A 23057-nucleotide genomic window follows, 5' to 3' on the forward strand; every position below is an offset into this window, starting at 1 on the left:
CATAAAAAGCTGTGTGGTAGAAAGATTAAGGATCTGATTCCGGCACCTGGCTACTTGAATTTGCATCTTAGTTCAGCTGCTGGCTGTCGGGGCGATCTTGAGCAAGTTACTTAACGTCCCTGTGCATTTCCCTGCTATATACCCTGAGCGATTGTGAGGGTTAAATGAGTTTATAAAGTAAAGCAGTTACAATAGAATCGGCCTTATACTAACCACTCAATAAATGTTAACTAGCTAGAACATAGGAGACATAAGATGTGTGTGTCCACATACATTAAATACATGCACATATGGAAATATATAAAAAGATTGGGAAATTAGGAAAGTCAAAATGACTGGATAATTAAGGCTTGTTAACCAGAAATATTTCTGCTCTGAGTCACAGAAAATTATAAAGTAATAGCCTGAAGAGGTCTTGAAGCTCTTTAAGTCCAACCAACCTCCAAAACATATGCAATCCTTCTTGTAGTCTATAGAAAAGGAAACTGAGGTTCAGAAAAATAAATGACTTGGCCTCAGGCTACACTGATTAATAAAGAAGGAGGATGAGAACCCAAGTACTTGATTCCAAATCCAGCTGGGAGCAACCATCACATTGAAAATGCTGTAAACAGGAACCAACAAATTCATCAAAATCTGAAGTGATTCAAGAGGGGGTAAAAAGAACAAAAGGGAAACCCACAAAAGTTAAGAAATGAAGGTTGCTGAGGAGCAAGTCCACTTAATTGGGCTCCCGCCTCTCACACTCAATTCTCTAGCAGTTTTATTTTTACTTTGTAATCAATCAATCTCTAAAAACAACTCACAAAACATTCCATTTTGAAACATATTACATAATCATAGCCAAAATGTACATTTGACAATAATGAAAAATTCTGTACTTCAAGGAAAATGAAAAAGTAGAAAAAGCAGCCACTCCAAAAACCTTCCGTGAATAATAAAAATAAAATATTGGTTAAGCTTTTATTTCCCACTTCAAATTTTATCCCGTGATATAATTTTGGTGTGTCCTATTTTATACTAAAAAGTCTCTATTCATGTAGGGGAAGCTAAGTGAGAATGTCCCAGCCAGACATGGAGATGAATTGCTCTCACATTAAACAAAATTTGGTTACCCAAAAGGTCAGATTATGTTTCTGATTAAACAACTTGCTGGTTAAATATAGGACTTAAACCAGCAACAGATTACCAGTGGTTTGCTATTGTTCGGTTCTTCACAAAGGAGCAATTATTTGAGAAGCCAGGAATAGAGGAAAGAAAAAAAAAAAAAAAGCCTGTTTTTGGAATAATATAAAAGGACTTAATTTGCAGTTTTCAGAAGAAAAGAATCAAATGAAAATAAAATTGGTTATTCTGGGTTTTAGAACCTAAACAGATGCAATATAAAAAGAGAAATAAATAGATTATGGAAATGTGAAACTATCATCATAATTTCAATTGTACATTTGAAAAAAAATAAAAATCTAAAATAGAAGTTTTATTTGGCCCTGCCAACTGAAAATTGATATTTTCATTATGCTTTCAGTCAAGGGTTGATTTGTAAATACTAGGTAGAGTATTGCTCCTGAAGTTAAACAGTGTTTTCCTGTAGAGAACCTTCTGAAGAGTATGGAGATTAAGAAAAGACAGAATATGTTAGGAGATTGTTGAAAGACAGCAAACGTTGGGGCCTTTGGGCCTCAGCGCTTGTGTTCCTATTGAGATAGGATGCCCAGATAAAATGAGGTCTAAAAGAGCAGAGGTCTTCTCAAGGAGACTCCATGGATACACCTGCGAGTGGTAACTCAGCTCCTAGGGATTTGTAGAAATTTAACTTCCTGGGACATGGAAACTAATTCTTGCTTTCAACTTCTGTAAAAGCCCTCAGTTCTGTAAAAGCGGGAACCTGCTTCTCCAGCTTGATTCAGAATGACCAATGAGAAAGGTACCCATGGGCTGGAACTTTTTCACTGGGGATAATAAAAAGACCAAGCCTGTTGGCGAGCATGGCCATTTTGGGACTCTGGGTCCGCTGCTGCTCTGCCAGCTGGAATAAAACCCTACCTTTTTTTTTCAGAGACAGAGTCTCTTTGTCACCCTCGGTAGAGTGCCGGTAGAGTGCCATGGCTAAAGCAACCTCCAGCTCCTGGGCTAAGGCGACCAAGGCAACTCTCCTGCCTCAGCCTTCCGAGTAGGTGGGCCTATGGGCTCTTGCCACAACGCCCAGCTATTTCTTTGTTGCAGTTTGGCTGGGCCGGGTTCAAACCCACCCCGCGGTACATGGGGCTGGCGCCCTACTCACTGAGCCACAGGAGCTACCAAGCCCTTCGTCTTTTAAACATGGTGTTTGGTTGCTCTTTCTCTCCATTCGGCCTCATCTTCCTCTAACACCATAAAGCAGTAGCAAGCTTCTGAGCCCAGTGTCATCACGATTACCTTTAAGGTTCATTCACCTAATTCAAGTAGGATGAATAAGGGCTCCAAGAATCATAGTCCTTAGATAGCCATTGGTTATACATTTTTTGATTTGAATAAAAAAAAAATGACACGAGTTTGTCCACCAAGAAACATAAACCCTGTAAAAATGATTCTTGTATATAAGAGAATTGTCAAAGGAAAAAAATATTTGTATCTGCTCAATGGCGTCCTTCAAAAATAAGGCATATTGTGAGAGGCGGTGGAGTAAGATGGTTAAGTAGAAACCTCCAGCAATTGTCCCTCCACATGAGCACCAAATTCAGCAACTGTCTACTCAAGTAAATACCTTCCAAAGAACCAAATACTCGGTGAGTAATTATACAACATGATTTTAACATTCTATCAAGGAAAAAGGCATTGAAGACAGCAGAAAAGACAATCTTGCATTGCCTACACCACCCAACCCCCATGCCCAGAGGTGCAACACCAGCATGTGGACTGCAAAGAGAATCTCTATGTCCCGGGGAGGGAAAGCAAAGTGATCATGGGCTTTGAATTCAAACTCAAGAGCTGCTCTGTCACAGCCAACACAGCACAGGGCATAATTCCGCCTGCACCCACTGCTGGAGCATTTACATGAGCAGAACCAGAAAGAAATCTTCTGCCCCCAAACCCAGTTCTGAGTTCTGACAAGCCCTACCACCTGACAGAAAGCTGCCTGGGACCTGAATTAATTTATTAAGGTAATTCAGCCACAGTGGCTATAGCCCTGGAGCAATTCCTGAGGCTGCTGGCTCAGAGCCAGTGGACTCAAGGAGCACAGGACCCAGTAAGACAGCAGCAGGGGTGGCCAGCCAGTGCCTAGGTCACTCCCCTCCCCATTTCCAGGCTGTGTGGCTCAGGGATCCTCTTCCACTTTGAGAAAGCAAAGGGAAAAGCTCAGAGGACTTTGTTTTGCAATTTAAGTACAAGTTCAGCCACAGGAAAATAAAGGACAAGGACACCTGAAGTCACCAAGTCCAGGCCTTAGTTCTTGGAAAGCATTTCTGGACCCACTGTGGGCCAGAAGAAAACATGCTATCTAAGGGAAGTATGAAGGGAAGGGACCCTGAAGGGAAGGACCCTGTCCTGGCAGGATTCACCACCCGCTCACTAAAGAGCCCTTGGGCTTTGAATAAGCATCAGAGGCATCAAGGCAACAGTTACTGTGGGCTTTGGGCTGGCTCAGATGTGACCTGGTGCTGGTGGCCCGAAGGCAGTGTCCACGTCAGTCCTTTACATACTCCAGCAGCCCAGCACAGAGAGCAAGGGAAGAGAGTGAGAGAATTCACCTAGTAACCCTGTGAATTCTCCCATTTCTGACCCAAGATCACCAAGGAGGTACCACCAGGGAATCGATAAGATTCACATTAATGAGTTTAGGGCACTCCAGTGCTAACATGGCTGCATTGATGAAAGACTTTTGACTATCTGGAAAGCTGTCTCAAGAAGGAAGGGTTCAAACAAGTCCAGACTGGGCAGCTTAAAACACATGCCTAATTCTTCAATGCTCAGGCATACTTAAGCATCCACAAGCATCAAGAACACTCAGGAAAACATAATCTCACCAAACGAACTAAGTGAGGAACTGGTGAAGAATCCTAGAGTCATAAAGATATGTGACCTTCCAGACAAAGAATTCAAAATCGCTGTCGTGGAGAAGCTCAGTGAACTTCAAAACAATATAAAGAAGGAATAAAGAAACCTATCAGAGAAACTTAACACAGAAATTGTTATAATAAAAGAAAAATCAAGCAGAAATTCTGAAGCTTAAGAATTCAATTAGCAAACTGAGAAACACATCAGTCTCTCAAGAAGAAAACTGACCAAGCAGAAAGAAGAATTAGTGAGCTTGAAGACACGCTATCTGAAAATACATAAAAGAGAAAAAAGAATCAGAATGTCTACAAGATCTAAAAAAATACCCTCAAATGGACAAACCTAAAAGTTACTGGTCTTACAAGAGGTAGAGAGAAATATTGGGGTAGAAGTCACAGAGAATTTTCCAAACATAGAGAAAGATATCAATATTCAGGTACAAAAGTCATAGCACACCGAGCAGATTTAGTCTAAACAAGTCTACCGCAAGGCATTTCATAATCAAGCTCCCAAAGATCACATAATAAAAAGTCCAAAAGGAAGGAAGAAAAAAGAAAAATCTAACATTAAATGAGCTCTGGTATGTCTGGCAGCACATTTCTCAGTGGAAACCTTACAGGCCAGGAGAGTGGCATGACATACTCAGTGCTGAAGGAAAACAACCTTAACCCTAGAGTATTATGTCCTGAAAAAATATCTCCAAACCTAAAGGAGAAATCAAGACTTTCCCAAAGACCAAGAGATTCCATCAGCAAGCGCTGTCCTAGAAGAAACGCTAAAGAAGCTCTTCGATATAAAAGGCCATTAATGAGTAATGAAAACCATCTGTAGATAGACAACTCACTGGTCATGGTGAAGGACACAAGTACAGAATATATTATTGCTGTAATTGTGGTGTATTAACCACTTATATCTTGAGTAGAAAGACTAAAAGACAAAACTACCAAAAACAATAACTTTTTGAGAGATAGTATAAAAAGATATGGATAGAGATAACAAAGTTGAAAAGTTGGGGGCATGGAGGTAAAGGTAGAATTGTTAGATTTCTCCTTTTTTGTTTATAAAGCAGGATTGTCATGTTTAAAACAGCTGGTTATAAAATACTTTTTGCAAACTTCATGGTAACCTCAAATCAAAAAACCTACAACAGATACATAAAAAAATAAAAAGAAATTGAAACACTCCATCAGCAAAAATCACTTTTAACAAAGGAAGACAGGAAGGAGAAAAAAAGGCCCACAAAACCTCCTGGCTGTTTCAGGCCTCTGCAGATGGCAGATCATGGAACTTCTCAGCCTCCATAACCACATCACCCAGCCCCTCGCAATAAATCTTTCCATGTATTTATATGTATCCTATTGGTTCTGTTTTTAAGGAAACCTAATACAATGTGGTTGTTGAGTTCTGCCACACTAAACTCCAGCTTGTAATGATCATTTTTGGTTAATACTTACTGACTTCCTTATATATTTTTTTTTTCAGTTTTTTTTTTTTTTTAATTGTTGGGGATTCATTGAGAGTACAATAAGCCAGGTTACACTGATTGCAATTGTTAGGTAAAGTCCCTCTTGCAATCATGTCTTGCCCCCATAAAGTGTGACACACACCAAGGCCCCACCCCACCCCTCCGTCCCTCTTTCTGCTCCCCCCCCCATAACTTGTCATTAATTGTCCTCATATCAAAATTGAGTACATAGGATTCATGCTTCTCCATTCTTGTGATGCTTTACTAAGAATAATGTCTTCCACTTCCATCCAGGTTAATACGAAGGATGTAAAGTCTCCATTTTTTTTAATGGCTGAATAGTATTCCATGGTATACATATACCACAGCTTGTTAATCCATTCCTGGGTTGGTGGGCATTTAGGCTGTTTCCACATTTTGGCGATTGTAAATTGAGCTGCAATAAACAATATTTTTGTTCTAAATTATCTTTATTGTGTTAAGCAGGTTAATTTTAACCAGAAAACAAGTTGTTTATAGAGAAGAGTCTGTGTTATACTTTTTGTGCCTCTAATCGTGCTGGACACAGGATTAAGTGCTCAGTCCTATGAGTGACTCATTCATTCATCACTTCCCAACATGCTTTTCCTAAACCAGGGCTCTAAAAAGGGTCATAAATTGCAAAAACATTCAGTGTTGGCCAGTAGAAAAACAGACATCCAAGCTAATTGCATGATTTGTATTTTAGTCACTCGCCTAGATTATGTGATTTTTCCTTACCTTTTTTAACCTGGATAACTGAGATCTGACTATCCCATGACGAATCATCAAAAGGAAACACTGGTGACAGTTAAGCTGGGATTAGAAATGAATTCAAAATTACCAACAGCCAAAACTTCTGGGAATCAAAAGGCTAGAAATCGAAAATGGAATTTTTTACATACCTTCCAATAGATGTCACTATTAATTACTTTTTAGGCATCAAAATTGGATCAAATTCGAGAGGTAAGAGAGAAATTGAGGAAAATCAAATATTAAAACACTCATTGGGCTTATATGTTCATTTGTGACTCTAAGTTATTAAATCACAACAGGTATGATTTGACCAGACTCAAAGTAACTATTAACTGTCATATAAATTCTATCACACTGTCAAATGACTCTATTTGTATAATCATTTTACCCATTTTCTGAATTTATAACATTTAACAAGGACTCATAAAACACGTAATGTCATAAGCTTACAATTTCACAGTTCAGCAACTCAGACTCTTTGTCTCTAACAACCCAAGGTTGCTTTGCCATTGCACCTCTGCAGCAGAATCACTACCGCCGGCCCACACTTCCACTGCCCCCTTTCCCTAGCACTATTAGTATGATCTTAAAACTAGGGAAAGGGAAAATAGCAAATGAAGGTTCAGGAAAAAAGAGATGAATCATAACATTAGCGTCATTTAGGAACTAAAAAACCTGCAGTTTGAATCTCATAATCCACTCGAAACCCATTCCAAGAAGAACTCAGAATAACAACAACAAAAATTGGGATGTTATCAGAATAAAATATAAACAAAATATGCTGGATGAACCATTTAGATTTTAGGACAAAGAACAATTTTAGACAGATGAGTATCAGTAACACACGCTCTTCCAAAAAAATAAATAAATACTGATCCTTAAAAAGCCCATCTATAGCATCCTATCTTGTGACAAGTTGTTAGTAAAAAATAGAATTCATTTGCCTCTTCTCTTTAAACATAATTTTTAGACTATTTCATCTATCCAGATGTTGTTATGCTTTTGGTCAAAACTTAAATGTTATATAAAATGCATTTGTAAAGCTCAGTATTTTCATGTAAATTGCATATTAGACAGAGGGAACCCTTACTAATGATCTATGGCTCATATTTAAAGAACCACCTTTGTCTTTATTAATCCTTCAGCTGGAAACAAACTGTAATGGTAGTGACTAACTTGGCTGAGGAAATGCAGGAATGGTCTTCTTTTGAATTCCTAAGTGCCACCAAATATTTGAGCAAAAGAGAATAGGGAGAGTAAATGGATGATCTGAAACAGGGTTTCCCAACCTTGACATTATTAATATTTTAGGCCAGATAATTCTTTGTTGCAGGAGACTGTCCGGTGCATTATGGGTTGTTTATTAACATCACTGGTCTCTATTCATTAGATGCCTACAGTACCATTCCACTGTCCCAGTTGTAATAACCAAAAATATCTTTAGGCATTGCCAAATGCCCCACCGGGGGCAAAATCATCTTTAGTTAAAAGCCACTATTATAAAGTGATAAGAAGAAAAAGTCCAAAGTTAGATATTCACTGGAAAAAGTTCTATGACTTTGCAACCGCACTGAAGCATCAATTTGTTTTTGTGTATCATCTCAAAGTTTCTCCCAAGTTCCCTGTTTTCCCAGTGAAATAATTTCTTCAATGTACAAATGACACTCCAGAGGCAAGAACATAAGTTTATTTTACTGCCTAATTATTTTCTTAAAAAAGTTTAATGTTTGTAAAACAAAACTTTTCGTACCATAGAAACCTTTTGACATGTGCAACAACATTACTACTACATACAACTTGAAAAACAAATGGTTCCAGCTCCAAGTAAAATAATGTTGAACATCCTGGCCATCATCATTAAGCTGTAGGAAATTTTCTGGATGGCCAATGTTTTTCTTGGCTTGGGGGGAAAAAAAATTATACAATTGAAAAATATAAATAAGACCTTCAATGAGTTGAGAATCATAAAAATGTGCTCTGTAGTTCAGTCATCTGAATCTTGGGAAGTTTGTAGTAGTTATAAGAGTTCAACAAGTAAAATGAAACCCTGTGGCTATTTAAACTTCAGTCTTCCAGTAGAGGTCCTGTGGGTTCACAGTTGGTCTATCAAAAATAAAAGCCATTTCCATCACGGCAGAACTTGGTATCTGGTTCATATACCATTTTTCACCAGCTCATGGACTCCATTCTCATCAATGATTAAAGGTGCATGGAATTCTTTATCTGCCACATAACTTTCTAGTCCCTGCAAAAAAGGATTGAAATGAAACACAGTAAGAATGGGCAGTGCCTGTGGCTCAAGGAGTAGGGCGCCGGTCCCATATGCCAGAGGTGGCAGGTTCAAACCTAGCCCTGGCCAAAAACCAAAAAAAAAAAAGAGAAAGAAACACAGTAAGAAAACTGGTGTGTGGGTACCAGTCATGCCGGACTCAGTGGCTGTAATAATGATTTAAAGCATGAATAACAAAAGCTGGACCAAGATGCAGAATTTAAAAGTCAAAACTATTTAAAATACTTATAAGCTAGACTTAATGACCAATTTATAGAAGCATCAAATGAATAAAAAATTATGATTATAATTTCTATAGTTAACATGATGATATTCATTTTTTCCTATCATTTCTTAATGTAGTTACCTTTCTAAGGAAGACAGCTGTCTCTGAAGCTCCAGCTAAGCAATATTGATAAGGATCTCCAGAAAAAACATTATATAATTGCAATAGTAGGGTCCTTATAATCTCCAGGTTTTAAAAGTGATAGAACTAAGTACCTAAACAAAATAGAGCTTTTTGAAACAAAAATTACACACATTACAGAGCGTCAGATGATTTACCAAAAAAAGGCTAATTATACTTTTAAATATTTTATATATTATTTTTGCATTTCAATGGGTATGTGAAATGGACTAGACATAGATTTCAGTTAACGGAAACTAGCTCATTCTTGGGCTAGATGCAAAGTCATACAGCATTCTCAAGGGGAACTCAAAAGCTTCTCAGCTCAACCTCAGGGTAGGGCCATCAGAAAATGTTGTGTCTTCCCTAAGGACAACTGAATCTTAAACATAAGCCACCACCAGAATCCTACTTTTAAAAAAGTTTTGTTTCATTTTTAACTGAAAAATAATAATTGTGGGAGTACAATGTGATGTTTCAATGCACATATACGTTGTGGACTTAACCCAGCCAGCACCTCAAATATTTATCATTTCTTTCTGATGACAATGAAGTCTACTTTTTAAGCTATTTTTGAAATACACAACACTTTGTAAAAGAATAAAGAAAAAAACCAAAGCAAACTTACTTCTCCCGCATAGGAGACAAGAGGAGAGATTTCACACTGGATTGGTACATCATTGGCATCCTTCAAGCTGAAGGAAAAAAACCCAAGTATGTATTAAAGATTTTGCTTCCTGTGTTAGTTGCTAGAGTGAAAGTAGGGACACCATACTTTCCTGAGAAGCTTAGATAACAAAATTCTCATAGTTAAAAAAAGGAATAGATACTACCCACATCACTAAATTCCCTGAGGATTAAGTTAACAGAAAATTCTCAAGTCCAGAAAGACACTATTTGAACAAGTGCCCATGTTGCTGGTAGCTCTTTACAGCAATTTACCAGTTTTTATACACTACCCCCTTATGTACATCTCAGTTTTTACCATATCCCAGTTCCCATTTGGTAAAGGGACTTCTTATTTTCTATATTGTGTGCCCGAACCACTGCTGGTGCTTTGAATCCTCCATATTTCGTTTTAATCCTTGCCACAGCCTCACAAGTTAGGTACCTGATGTTAGCAAACATCACCTAAATTCAAATTAAGATTTTCAAAATTAATTAAAAATTTAAAGTTCAGTTTCTCTGTCATAATATTTCAAGTATTCAGGAGTCATGAATGCCTAATGACTTCCAAATTAAACAGCATAGATTTAGAACATTTCCTTCATCGCAGAAAGTTTTATTGGACAGTACTATTTCAAAGGTCAATTTTTTTCCCAGCATATATTTTACTGTACAACCCAAACCTTTTAGATTGAATGAGCTGATTTATTCAATGTTTGAAAGTACTTCACCACTACCAAAATTCCCTTTGAAAAGACCTAAGCCAAAATGCACCCAAGGAAAGGCAAGGCCAAAGTCACCATTTGCTTCTTCTAAGGTCACAATCTAACTACCTTGTTTCAAAGTCACCATTTGCTTCTTCTAAGGTCACAATCTAACTACCTTGTTTCCCTGAAAATAAGACAGTGTCTTATTTTAAGGTGTGCTCCCAAAGATGCGCTAGGTCTTATTTTCAGGAGACGTCTTATCTTTCCTGTAAGTAGGTCTTATTTTCGGAGAATGTCTTATTTTCGAGAAAACCAGGTATTACAGCCATTTGCAATCCTGAATTTCTAAATTATCTTACACAAAATTTAGTAAGTTGTATTTCTAATACATTTATAGTCATTAGACCTCTGTGTTACTTGCTATTCCAAGAATCTTATCAAAATGATACAGGACGCACAAAATTCTACTATTTGGTCAAACCCTGAACGTCTTCTTTGCTTTTCCAGGTATGTAGTCTCACACATAGGTGCGGTCAATAAAATCAGAGGCTTCTGAGTTTAGCTACAGGTCAACTTTTCTCCATATACCATTCCAACTCACTTATCCTGCTACTTTCCATTCAAATCTGGCTACTTACAGATTTGAATTCCAAGTCATTCTCAACTATGGTCCCTTTAACTATAAAACCACATCCATCTTCCAAGACCCAACCTTCCCTTCACCACTACATTTCAGAGTCATTGTTCCTATTGCTCTATTCATATAAAAATAAACTTGTCAGATACCTGCTAAGTCACTGCCTCCATCATCACATATTGTCTGATGATGTTACTTAATTTTTACGTATGTGCATCTCAAACCTCCTGGTAAGCTGTGAAGAAATGACTTATTTCTCTTGTGTGAGTTGCTGCAGCATCCAGGATACTGGCTGAATAAATCAATGAACTGTGAGGGCAGACAGGTGACGACTAATGAGGAGAGAAGAAAAGGCACAGGCTGGGTACAAATCTCTCCAGATACGAGCCAGGTTCCATCACAAGAAATCAAGGGGTCTAGTTTAGACCCTCTGGGAGTAGCTCAGAGTCATACTACACCAAATGGGAAAAATGAGGGCCCATCCCATTGGTAAGATTGCCCAGTCCCACCTCAGGCTCTGAAAGATTCAGTGTGACCAGGGTTTTGAACCCAAGCAACACAGACTTAGCTGGCTTAAATACGTAAAACTTCCTTTTTGATATCACAAAGATACCCCAAGAAACAAAGAAAGTCAACCTTAGTAAACAAAGTTAGATGCCCTGAAGAAAGACAGAAACTACCATGACCAAATATAAAAATCTCAGGATATAGGTAAATTAGCCCAATAACACCACTGCTCCACCAATTCTTTAGCTAAGCATCTCTTTGAAGTATACATTAAGGTGAAAAATAAAACAATGTCATTTAGCCAAAACTCAGCACCCTTGCTTCCATCCTTTCAAATATCTCCACAATGTTTCTTCCTCCCTTGGACAAAATACTTCCTTTTCAGCTCTCACTTTTAAGTAACCTTTTCCAACTGTTTGAAGACATCCTTTGGTGCTAAGGATTTCAGTAGGAACTATTTCTAAGTCCATGATCTCCTTTAGGGCCAAACTTTAATTTCAGTTTAATTATTCTACAAATGACTACAAGGAAGTAAACTGGAAGGGGACTAAATAAAAAAGATGTCTTAAAAAGTTGTAAATAATATTAACTTTCTGTATCTTAACTAAGTTAGGCGGATGCTGTTTTCAGCTGTATAATTAAGAAACTATTTCACTTTGGGCGGCGCCTGTGGCTCAGTCGGTAAGGCGCCGGCCCCATGTACCGAGGGTGGCGGGTTCAAACCCGGCCCTGGCCAAACTGCAACCAAAAAATAGCCGGGCGTTGTGGCGGGCGCCTGTAGTCCCAGCTACTCGGGAGGCTGAGGCAAGAGAATCGCTTAAGCCCAGGAGTTGGAGGTTGCTGTGAGCTGTGTGAGGCCACGGCACTCTACCGAGGGCCAGAAAGTAAGACTCTGTCTCTACAAAAATAAATAAATAAATAAATAAAAATAAAAAAAAGAAACTATTTCACTTTTAGGTTAAAAGATGTGGCTCAATTCAAAAAACTTTAAGGTCAAAGTTTTGTTTCTTAAATTGCTTCCACATATTAAAAATAGATGAGACCAATAGTCACAAAGGGCTCTGCATCCCAGTTCACATGGGAAGAGGGGCAAAAGTCATCTATGGCTCCTAGAAGAACTAACCAAATTTTTGACTGCACTTCTTTGTCCACAGGGCTGCATCCCAGAAACACAGACACTCACAAGGGGTTGTCTCCATTGGGCAAAGAGAAGGGGCTCAAGAAGGAAAAAGCACCTGGGTGACACTGACTTCACTGCCACTGTTTCTGAGATGACTTCTACCTCCAAATCTCTTGTCCTGCACACACTTCCCAAATTATCCTAAAAACTTAAAATCAAGCTAAATCTAAAGGCTTTAAAAGTATAACAAGAAGATTAAGCTGTCTCTTTAGCTATAAGGATAATGGCTTTTTCAAACTCTATCAGTATCCAGAAGAGAAAGGATACATGTCACTTCTAACTAAAAATGACTTACTATTAAGACAAGATTTTTAGAACATAATAACTGACTATAATCAACACATAGTGACCACAATGAAAGCTATTAGTGTGGGAATAGAACCATTATATACACCAGGAACAGCCTTTACACTGACAGCATATATCTAATTCCGTATAATACATTTTTAGAATATTATTATCTAGTTTATGTTTATGTTATGTTAAAAGCTGTAAGTTGAGATCCAAATTTTCTCCCTGGCCTGTAACCCGCTCCTTGGATCTTATCCATCATCTGTAAATTTGTCCCTGAGAGCTCTAAGACCCATGGTTGGATGGACGCTTTAGTAAAGCATGCTCCCCACTTCCAGCATGCACTGAGATTCTGAGTTAGTGTCATCCAGAAAGATATCTACCACCAATAAGCAGTGCACCCCCATCAAAGCTTCAACCACCCTCCCTCCGGACCCCCAAAAGGCAGAGCGCTAAACTACGATGCCAGTTAGTACAGAGGGAAGCACAGCCCCATCACCAAGCACTGTAGGCAGGCTAGGATATTTACTTGTAATTGACATCAGCTGTGATGGTCTCTGACTTCCCATCTGTAGCACTGCTATGTGGGAATAAATAAGCATTAATGGGAATGGAAACAAACAATAACAATGAGGTGGAGCTATAAGATATACTTGACTGAATGACATGTGTTGATGCCAAGTCATAAATATGACACAAGAGACCAGAAAGGGTGAAAAAACAAGCACAATGGCCAAAAATGAAACATGAGGACCATGTGACATGTTACCAACCAAGCTTGTTGACAACTCAGAGCATGAAAATGGCCTTGGACTGGGAGACAAAAGCTACCACTGCTCCTTCTTAAAAACAGTTATAGGCCAGGAAGTTCCAATGCCCACGGTCCTAATATTTATTCTGACATTCTTGCAGCCAGCCATTTCATCCTTTAAGAATATAAATAAAGGCTCAGCACCTGTAGCACAGTGGTTATAACACTGGCCACATACACCCAGGCTGCTGAGTTTGAACTCAGCCTGGGCCAACTAAACAACAATGACAACTGCAACAAAAAAATAGCCAGGCATTGTGGCGGGCACCTGTAGTCTCAGCTACATGGGAGGCTGAGGCAAAAGAATCGCTTAAGCCCAAGAGTTTGAGGTTGCTGTGAGCTGTGACTCTACCCAGGGTGACACAGTGAGACTGTCTCAGAAACGAAAACAAAAAAAGAATATAAATTAAATGGCAAAATGATTTTTACACAAGTAGAGATGATTTAGAAGGGGGAAACTCTAGGTGCTAATGAAGGTTTCATCACAAAATACAAGATTTAGCTTAAAGGTCCTTTATTTTGGATTTGAATAGGTGTGTACCTTCTCTTTTTAACTTCTGAAAACCCAAAGCATTTCTGGAGTTTCAGTCCCAGAGATGTAACTTTTCTTTGCATCTTCCTCTAATCTATAAGGGCTGTGGTGAACACTGCACTAGGCCTCCGTCTTAGAGGTATCCTGGGGGTGGCAGGGCTTTGAGCAGGTCCCATAGATAGTCCATTCAGTGAAGCCACAGATACACTGGCAGCACCAACCAATTCTCTGTGGCTGAGGGAGCTGCCCTGTGGTGCAGTGTGTTGCTAACAGGCTTTAACCATATGCCACACCAACAGAATTATCTTCAGACCATTATTTAGTAAGAAGCATTTCACTGTCACGATGGGACTATTTCCAAAAAACAGATTTCGAAGAAATTCCTCTTTAAGAGGAGGTAAAGCGGGCGGCGCCTGTTCAAGGAGTAGGGCGCCGGTCCCATATGCCAGAGATGGCAGGTTCAAACCTAGCCCTGGCCAAAAAAAAAAGGAGGTAAAGCTATTATCATCTTTGTAGTAATCAAAGCTGTTATTCACATCAAAAACTGCCCACACATTAACACCCTGCTTTTTTTTTTTTTTAATTGTTGGAGATTCATCGAGGGTACACAGAACCAGGTTACACTGATTGCTTTTGTTAGATTAGGACCCTCTTTGTAATTGTGTCCCGCCCTCTAAAGGGGTACCACCTTGTCCCCCCATCCCTTCCCTCCTTCCCTTGCTTTTTAAAAACAATCTAGGAATGTATCAGAGAAAGAAAGAAGTCCAAGAGAACATTTATACAAAAAAGAAAAAATACTGACTTACCGGGGAATTGCTGGAAGGCGAGAGCCATTTTCATCTATGAAGTGGCCCCCTGCATTGAGGACCCAGCAATGATGAAGGGACATCAGCGCATGTCTCGCAGTAGTAGGGTTGTCCTTCCCATTCTGACTGTCCGCATTCTTCAGTGGGGAAAACTCATCTTCCCGTAAGACTTCATACACCACAAACTTCCTAGAGTGAAACCATACAGAGTCTCCTTCATTATGAAGTAAAAAAATCGACCTACATACGTGGCCTCTGACTCCTCTCTAAGCTAAGTCTTTTGTCTTCAAAAATAGGCTCTCTTAATCTATTGTCAAATGAATGCTGAATAAAGTAATGCCCTCCTTAGGCCAAAAAACGTTGAAATTTTCTTTTCCAGTGCAAATTGAGGAATCATTTCCATCTCCAACTACAAAACTCCTCATTTTACATCAGAAAGATTAGAAATCCTAATGCACAAAGATCACATTAGGATCTGTCCCAGGTTTAAAACTGCCAAAAAAGGATGGTTGAGAAATAAATATGGAGAGGTTAATCTTATACAACCATAATTTGTCTTCATACTGCCAAATTCTGAGACACATATCTCAACATCAAATGTCACCTTTACAGATAGTCTAAAAACATGTTTACTGAAACATTTACTCACAGAGTAGTAAGCTATCCTAAACACAGAATGGGTCAATTCCTCATCTTCACCTTTGTAATCTCTCAGTCAAAATATACAACTTTAACAACGCTGCAGGACAGGCAGGAACTAGATGATAAAAAGATAGATGTACTCTTAGCCAACTCAGAGCATACTCCTGGAGTGATGGTTTTATCCTAGAGAATGATAATGCGTCTAGACTACACAATCATGATCAAAATATCGTATCTGAAATACATGCTATCAAATGTTTCCTGAAAAAAGTTTCATGCCTAAGAGAACAAAAAACAGCATTTCAAAACATGTCTTTAATCTTACTGGTGCTATTCAAAGCATACTTTGCAAACTGGAAGATGTCAAAGACAAATTTTTCCATCTTTATTCCATTTGGTTTGTCTGGCTTAATTAACAGCCCTTGGGAATCCACATATGGAATCTTCTTCTGAGCCACATGGTGCTGCAACTGAGGTTCATAAACACTAAGTAGAGGGAAAAAAGATATAATCACTTTCCGGATTTAAAATGCCAGAAAATCTGAAAACACTCAGGAGAAAATGCATCAAGCAGTACTAAGATTGAAGTGAAAACATTTAAATTTCAGTTCACATTTAAATAATAAATGAATAGATTTCCCCCCAATTCATTTCCTTATATTTTAAAACAATCAAATAATGATTTCCACATTACAAATACATACACCTCAATATCTCTCCCATAATTTCTATGTCTTTTATAAAATGTTTTACTTCTTGGGCAGTGCCTGTAGCTCAAAGGAGTAGGGCACTGGCCCCATATGCCGGAAGTGACGGGTTCAAACCCAGCCCCGGCTAAAAACTGCAAAAAAAAAAAAAAAAAAAGTTTTATTTCTTGTCCCAAATCTCTTCAAATATAAGATAAAAATGAGTATTAAAAGTTACTATAGATGAATTAGTAACACAGCTACAAATGACATAGTAGAATGGGAAATATTTTGGAACTGGAGTTGAAATTTTAAAGTAAACCTTAACTCTGTAAAAAGTAGACAGTTATCCGAATGTTTAAAATCTATCATGACAACGAAAAAGTGAGAATATCCTTCATGCTAGAATATGGTGGGATAAAATAAAATAGCTCCTATCTTATCCTTTTGTACAAAGGATACAAGTTGGTTTTCATACAAATCTCAAGTTCTTTTGTTTTCCACGCTTTAATGCACTAAGCCCTCAGTGCCACTCTGGGAGAGACAGTTGAATTAGAATTGTATAGGTAGCTTTTTAAAAATACAGATGTCATGGATCTACCTCCAGAAAGTCCCTTCAGCTGATGTACTGCCAAATTCTGAGACACACATCTCAACATCAAATGGGTTCTTTTTGAAGAACTATATAGTCTAAAAACATGTTTACTGAAACATTTACTCACAGGATAGTAAGATACCCTAAGCAGAATGGGCCAATTCTTTATCTTCACCTTTTTAATGTCTCAGTCAAAATAATTGACTTTAACAATTCAGGATAGGAAGGAACTAGTCGATAAAAAGAAAGATGTACTCTGTAAATATCTATTTTTAAAAAGCTCCCAGTTGTAGACGATAGTTTTGTTTCTTATTCTTTGCTTCAACAGAACCTAGCACACAGTTGGGGGATAGGAAAAAGGGAGAAATCCTTTCAACTCCGATTAATGCACTGAAGAAGGGGCTCCTACTAATTCTCACCTAATGATAAATCTTAGTAAAACAATCACAATGTGAGATAGATATCCACTTGATAAAAGTAGTCTGTGGGAAAGATGAATTCTGTGGGATATGGACTTGGGGGATCTGCCTACCTCTCAAGTGACTTAGTGTCTGATTAATAATAAATACAGTTTTAAAAGGTTCCCCATCTTGCCCCTACTTGACAACATCTCTCAGAAATGGGATGGTGAAAAAATGGTTGGCGATGTTCCCTGCATTGAATAGCAGTCGTCCATCTGAGCTTCGTTTCTGTGCTGTTGCCAGGGAAATCTCACTATATTCTACCACCTGGTAAACTCCATCCACTCGGCAAACCACTCCAACTGGTTCCGTAGGGTTTGTTTTCTCTACCACCTGCCCACCAAAGAAAGACAACAGTAGAGAAAAAATTTAATTAAATGATTCTTTGGAGATTTGCCATTGTCAAATACCACATTTACAATTTTGTGTACACTGTCTTTAAGGTATTAAGCTAATAATTTTTAGAAAATCAACTATGCATTTTTATACACTTTAACAGACTTTCCAACTAGAAATGAAGTATATTATTATCTTCCTCTTATCACCTAGCAAAATTGTGGAGTATAAATTCCATTATATACACATATATGGACCAAAAGAAATTACATTGAATGGGAAATACTTAAATGAGGAATCTATATCCCCCCCCCCACCCAAATCGTGTATTTTTTAGTATTTAATGTATCCTTACCCACATCCAATTACTTTGAGAAAAAATGAAATGAAATTTCTATGAGTTTCACAAGACAAAAGACATTTCGTCTCTCACTTTCTATTGCCCAAATCATTACTTCATGTGAAATAGAATTTAATTTTCATTCATGAACATAGCATTTTCCTTGTCTTTCAAGAGGAAGACAGTTTAGAGCAGGTAGGTCACTGGGCTCCCACACCAATTTTAATCAGAAAAATCAACCCATATTTATTTGTTTTGAATACTAGATTTTGTTTGAAATAAGATGTTCTATGCTTTTTATAAAAAAGTTTGAAAACTAGTGATTTAATAATTTATCAATGGCTCTGGGCTGCTGGGGGATCTGAGAAAAGAGTGTTTATTAAAACCAGATGGAAATGTAAAAGTATATAATTTTAAAAAAAACCTCACAGGTTATTCTGATATGCTACCACTCTAATCCCACACATCTCTGGCCTAAATTATTGAGAAGAAAATTACGAAAGAACTGTATTCCATGCACTAAAATAAAATCAAAGTTCACATGTCATGAGTATCTGACAGAAGTATCAAAAAATAAACATTTGAAGGTATTTTTGTCCTGTCCAAATATCAATTGAGCATGCTTCACAGTATTTTTAAAAATCTGTCCCAAATTTGACAAGTCTAAGCATGTATATAATATCATTTTCTTTAGCAACTGATTTATTAAATTAAATACAGCCAGTAGCAGTTTTTTCCAGACAACTAAAACCACTATTGAGAACTTCGTTTACACAGCAATTAGAAATATAGGCCCTGAGTCTAGCTCAGTGAGGCAGGAGTACTGGATAAGTAAGTCTGCTGTGTAGTTTCACTGTTTGCCACCATGAAAGGAATACAGCATTCAATGAAAAGAAATATTCTACCAAAGAAGTAGATTAAGCAGGAGGGAAACCTTATACAGCAAAATGATTTAACCCAATCATAAGCCTATCTGCAATTTTTATCTGTTAACCCATCACCACCTTCATTTACTCTACCATGGGTATCTTATTAGACAGGGAACTTAAAATAGATTCCTCTCATTCCAATATTTTTAAATGCACACAGATCTATTTTCCAATCATCTCTATATATTCCTGCTCCTAGCCAGAGAAAATAAAAATAAGCATATTCGCATTTTACATTTCCCAAAGGTTTGCTTCTATGACAATTATTAACCTTTCATTATTGTAAAGTCTAAATTATAGAAGAAAGCATTTGTAAACTACATGAAGTTGGAAACCAGTTTATATTATACAGAAAAGATATACAATATAAAAGAGGTTTGTTCAATATTTCCTACGTTAAATCCTGAAAAACTGAGTCCAAAATAACACTTTAACCTCAAAGTGCCTGTAACTGCTTTACAAAATAATCTTCAATTAACAATGATTCCTATCTTTTTTGCTTTATGCTTGGTAAGCCACCCCAGCCTTTTGAGTCTTCTTTCAAGACTCTCATTTGATAAAAAAATACTTAATGCATCAAGATGGGGCCTATTAAAGAAGAACTGCAAAGAATCCTACCACCACACTCTGAGTCACTCCCCAATTTACATGTTTTTAAATATAGGTTTTAACATCTTAATTTTCATATTAGAAAAAGAGAGGATAGATTACATAAATGTTTTCTAACATTTCTAAAGGTTTTTAATATATGCCCGTTTAGTCATTTTGATTCCATCGTAAGGTTTGTTTATTCATCCATTCACTAAGTGACTACTACACTATATGCAGACAAATGCCTACGCAGTGAATCTGTGAAGACCAGGTCTGGATTTATCCTGGAGAGTCCACAAGTAATGGAAAAGAATGACTGGTTAACACATCTGTGTGATTAGTGTTCTCACAAAAGTTAGCATATCAATTTAAAGTTTTTTGCACGGCCAACAAAAGCCTAACTAATCTAAGAAGTGTAGACATATACTGTAATATAATACCAAGACTGGAAGTTGGGAAACACGAATTCTAATCCTGGCTCTCCCAATGTGATGAAGAACTCTTGAGCCCAGGACTTAGGAAGTACTGGAATTCCAGGTGCTCATTTCTGAGACCAAAGGAGGTAAAGAGATGATCTCTGAGGTCCCTTCCAGGCTCAATGCTCTCTGATTCTATAAAGTTTAAATTGATTCTAAAGCTTATAGCAGTAAACTTCAAGTTTTGTTTTAAAAAAAAGAGTGACACCAAGTGGAATAAAGTCAGAAACACAGTTTTATTTAAAACTTAATACCTACTTATGATCTAATACACTATATTTCTATTACAGTGTAGTAGTTATTTCAAATACAGTACAAATATTCGTAGCGTATTAGACCAGATAGAAGTCTTAAATAAATGAACTAAACCAACTCTTCTATTTATTTCAAGAGAAGTTGTATTAGGCCTATCAGCTCAATCTCTCAAGACTTGCATCAGTCAACTTAGGATTTCAGCTTCTAGATCACTTTGCATTATAGATCAATTTTGAGATAACCTTTTTAACAGAAAAGCTCCAACTAAGACTATTTTCTAATATCCTATGGCACGTCTTTTTTCTAAATCCAGATACTTCAAATTTATATGAAATCTGATTTCTGTCGGAAGCCTACATGATTAATCCTTTTGGCAGAAAGGTCGTCCTTTCACATCAAAATTTTAAAATTATTCTAAATCTTCTAATATCTTTATGGTTTCAATTTTTATATTTAACTGAGTAATCCATTTAAAACTGATCTTGGTATGAGCTTTGAGGGAGAGATCTTACTTTATTTTTAGCCAGTTATTTCATTCACTTCCTTCCCTGTTTTGAAATGCCATGTATTTACATAGTGCATTCACACACACACACACGTTTCTCACTGTTCTATTTCCATTAATCTGTCATTCTATTCTGGTTTCAGTACCACACTTCTAATTATTTTTTACTTACAATTCTTTTTAATATCCGACAGATTTTCTCTAATCCCCCGTTCTCCCTTATAATCATCCATTTTCAACATTTTCCTGGCCCACTTTACATATTTATTCCAAACTTTGCAATCATTTTGTCAAATGTCTCCAAAGTAGCCTCATTGGGATTTTAATTGGGATTGTATTATATTTTATTTGATGAAAATGGATACCTTTACAGCCTTCCAGTAAAATACTGCTTATATCAATATTTTTAAATCTTCCAAAGTGCTTTGAAGGTTTTGCATGTTTCCTATTTTGTTCCTAGCTATAGTGCATGCTTTGTTTGCTATCATAAAGAAGTCTCCTGTATCATCTATACACCTAAAAAAATGTTGAAAAGAACACAGCCAGGCGGCGCCTGTGGCTCAGTCGGTAGGGTGCCGGCCCCATATACCGAGGGTGGTGGGTTCAAACCCGGCCCCGGCCAAACTGCAACCAAAAAAAAAAAAAAAAAAAAAATAGCCGGGCGTTGTGGCGGGCGCCTGTAGTCCCAGCTACTCGGGAGGCTGAGGCAAGAGACTCGCTTAAGCCCAGGAGTTGGAGGTTGCTGTGAGCTGGGTGAGGCCACGGCACTCTACGGAGGGCCATAAAGTGAGACTCTGTCTCTACAAAAAAAAAAATCTAAAAAAAAAAATAAATAAATAAAAAAAAAAAAAAGAACACAGCCAATGACAGATTCTTATAATACAGCATTGTAAACCTTCCTTCACCTTAGTATCAGTATATTTGGAGTTGCTCGTGAAGTTATTTATCTCCTTAATCATTTTTATCGCCAACCTCCACATTTCCACCTTATTTATAAGAATATCATGAGATGCTATTTCTACCATCTTTCCCTTACCTATAACTCCAGTAACCTCGTCATAGGAAACAAATTAGGTCAATCTGATTGAAAACAGTTTGATATTAATAAATCCTTCCTAGGTTTAATGATGATCATTCTCTTTCCCAGGTACTTACAAATCATTCTTGCATCTTTTAAACTCTTACTTGTGATTGACAAGTACACAACTACTTTTAAAATCAAGTTTTGGAGGTGCCCATAGCTCAGTGGTTAGGGCATTGGCCACATGCACATGATTCAAAACCATGCTGGTGAGACTGAATCAGGCCCAAGCCTACTAAACAAACAAAATAAACAGCCAGGAGTTGTGGCGGATGCCTATAGTCCCAGCTACTAGTGAGGCTGGGCAAGAGAATCACTTGAGCCCAAGAGTTGAAGGTTGCTGTGAGTTATGACACCACAGGACTCTGCAGAGGGTGACAAAGTAAGACTCTGTCTCAAAAAAAAAAAAAAAAAAAATCAAATCTTGCCAATTTAAGAAAAAGTAGGTATGAGATAGTTTAGTTAGAAGTTTTTTTTCAAGAGATGAATGATTTTAAAATATTCAAATCAGCCTAATAAACTTAGTTTGATGCCTGGAATGGCGTATGACAGAGGAAGACCACTCACAGCCTCACTACAGTTGAGAAAGGCATTTACCTTTGCTCCACAGTCTGCTCCTTTCTGAATGCAAAAGCCAATGAACCGTGGGTCTGCCACTTTTACTAGTATGTTGTCAACACAGTAGACATGAATGCTCCAGATGCCTCTTTGCTCCATATCCTCCACAATGTTCTGGGCTGCAAGAGCCCGATAAAGACCACCATTCCCATCTGGAAAATAAAAAAGTCCACTAGAAGCACACCAAAACCCATTAGGAAGGTAACCGAAAGATTATTTAATGTTTTCAAACTAGGTAAAAATCTCTGAAAACTGTAGTTTCACATTTTAGAGCCAAGAAAACTGAATATCCAGAAGGAAATAATCGGGCATCAAAAGTTATACCACATGATTTTGAAAGTTATTTAGCATTAAGCACCCAGAGTCTTAACCAGATCTCATCAATGCAAGACCAGGCAACCCCGAAGACCATGTTTCTCTTTAACTCAGTCCCTTTTAATAATCTTATCAGGCAAT

General features: G+C 37.6%; 1 protein-coding gene across 7 annotated transcripts in view; it reads right to left on the reverse strand.

Moving 5' to 3' along the window:
- Window positions 1–7947: 7947 nt before the first annotated feature.
- UAP1 (UDP-N-acetylglucosamine pyrophosphorylase 1) overlaps window positions 7948–23057 on the reverse strand; it is a 34247-nt gene continuing 19137 nt past the window's right edge. For 3 of the 7 annotated variants that reach the window (XM_053605962.1, XM_053605963.1, XM_053605964.1), the window contains 7 exons: window positions 22581–22753; window positions 17610–17803; window positions 16074–16214; window positions 15087–15275; window positions 13467–13517; window positions 9578–9644; window positions 7948–8519 (listed from right to left, as the gene is read on the reverse strand). In XM_053605962.1, the coding sequence (XP_053461937.1) occupies window positions 8427–8519; window positions 9578–9644; window positions 13467–13517; window positions 15087–15275; window positions 16074–16214; window positions 17610–17803; window positions 22581–22753 (908 nt within the window). In that variant the 3' untranslated portion in view covers window positions 7948–8426. Of the gene's footprint in view, window positions 8520–9576; window positions 9645–13466; window positions 13518–15082; window positions 15276–16073; window positions 16215–17609; window positions 17804–22580; window positions 22754–23057 lie in introns of those variants that run through there. The other 4 variants (XM_053605966.1, XM_053605967.1, XM_053605965.1 and 1 more) reach the window with 3 other exon arrangements.

The sequence above is a fragment of the Nycticebus coucang genome, chromosome 10, assembly GCF_027406575.1.
Source record: "Nycticebus coucang isolate mNycCou1 chromosome 10, mNycCou1.pri, whole genome shotgun sequence".
NCBI lineage: Eukaryota > Metazoa > Chordata > Mammalia > Primates > Lorisidae > Nycticebus > Nycticebus coucang.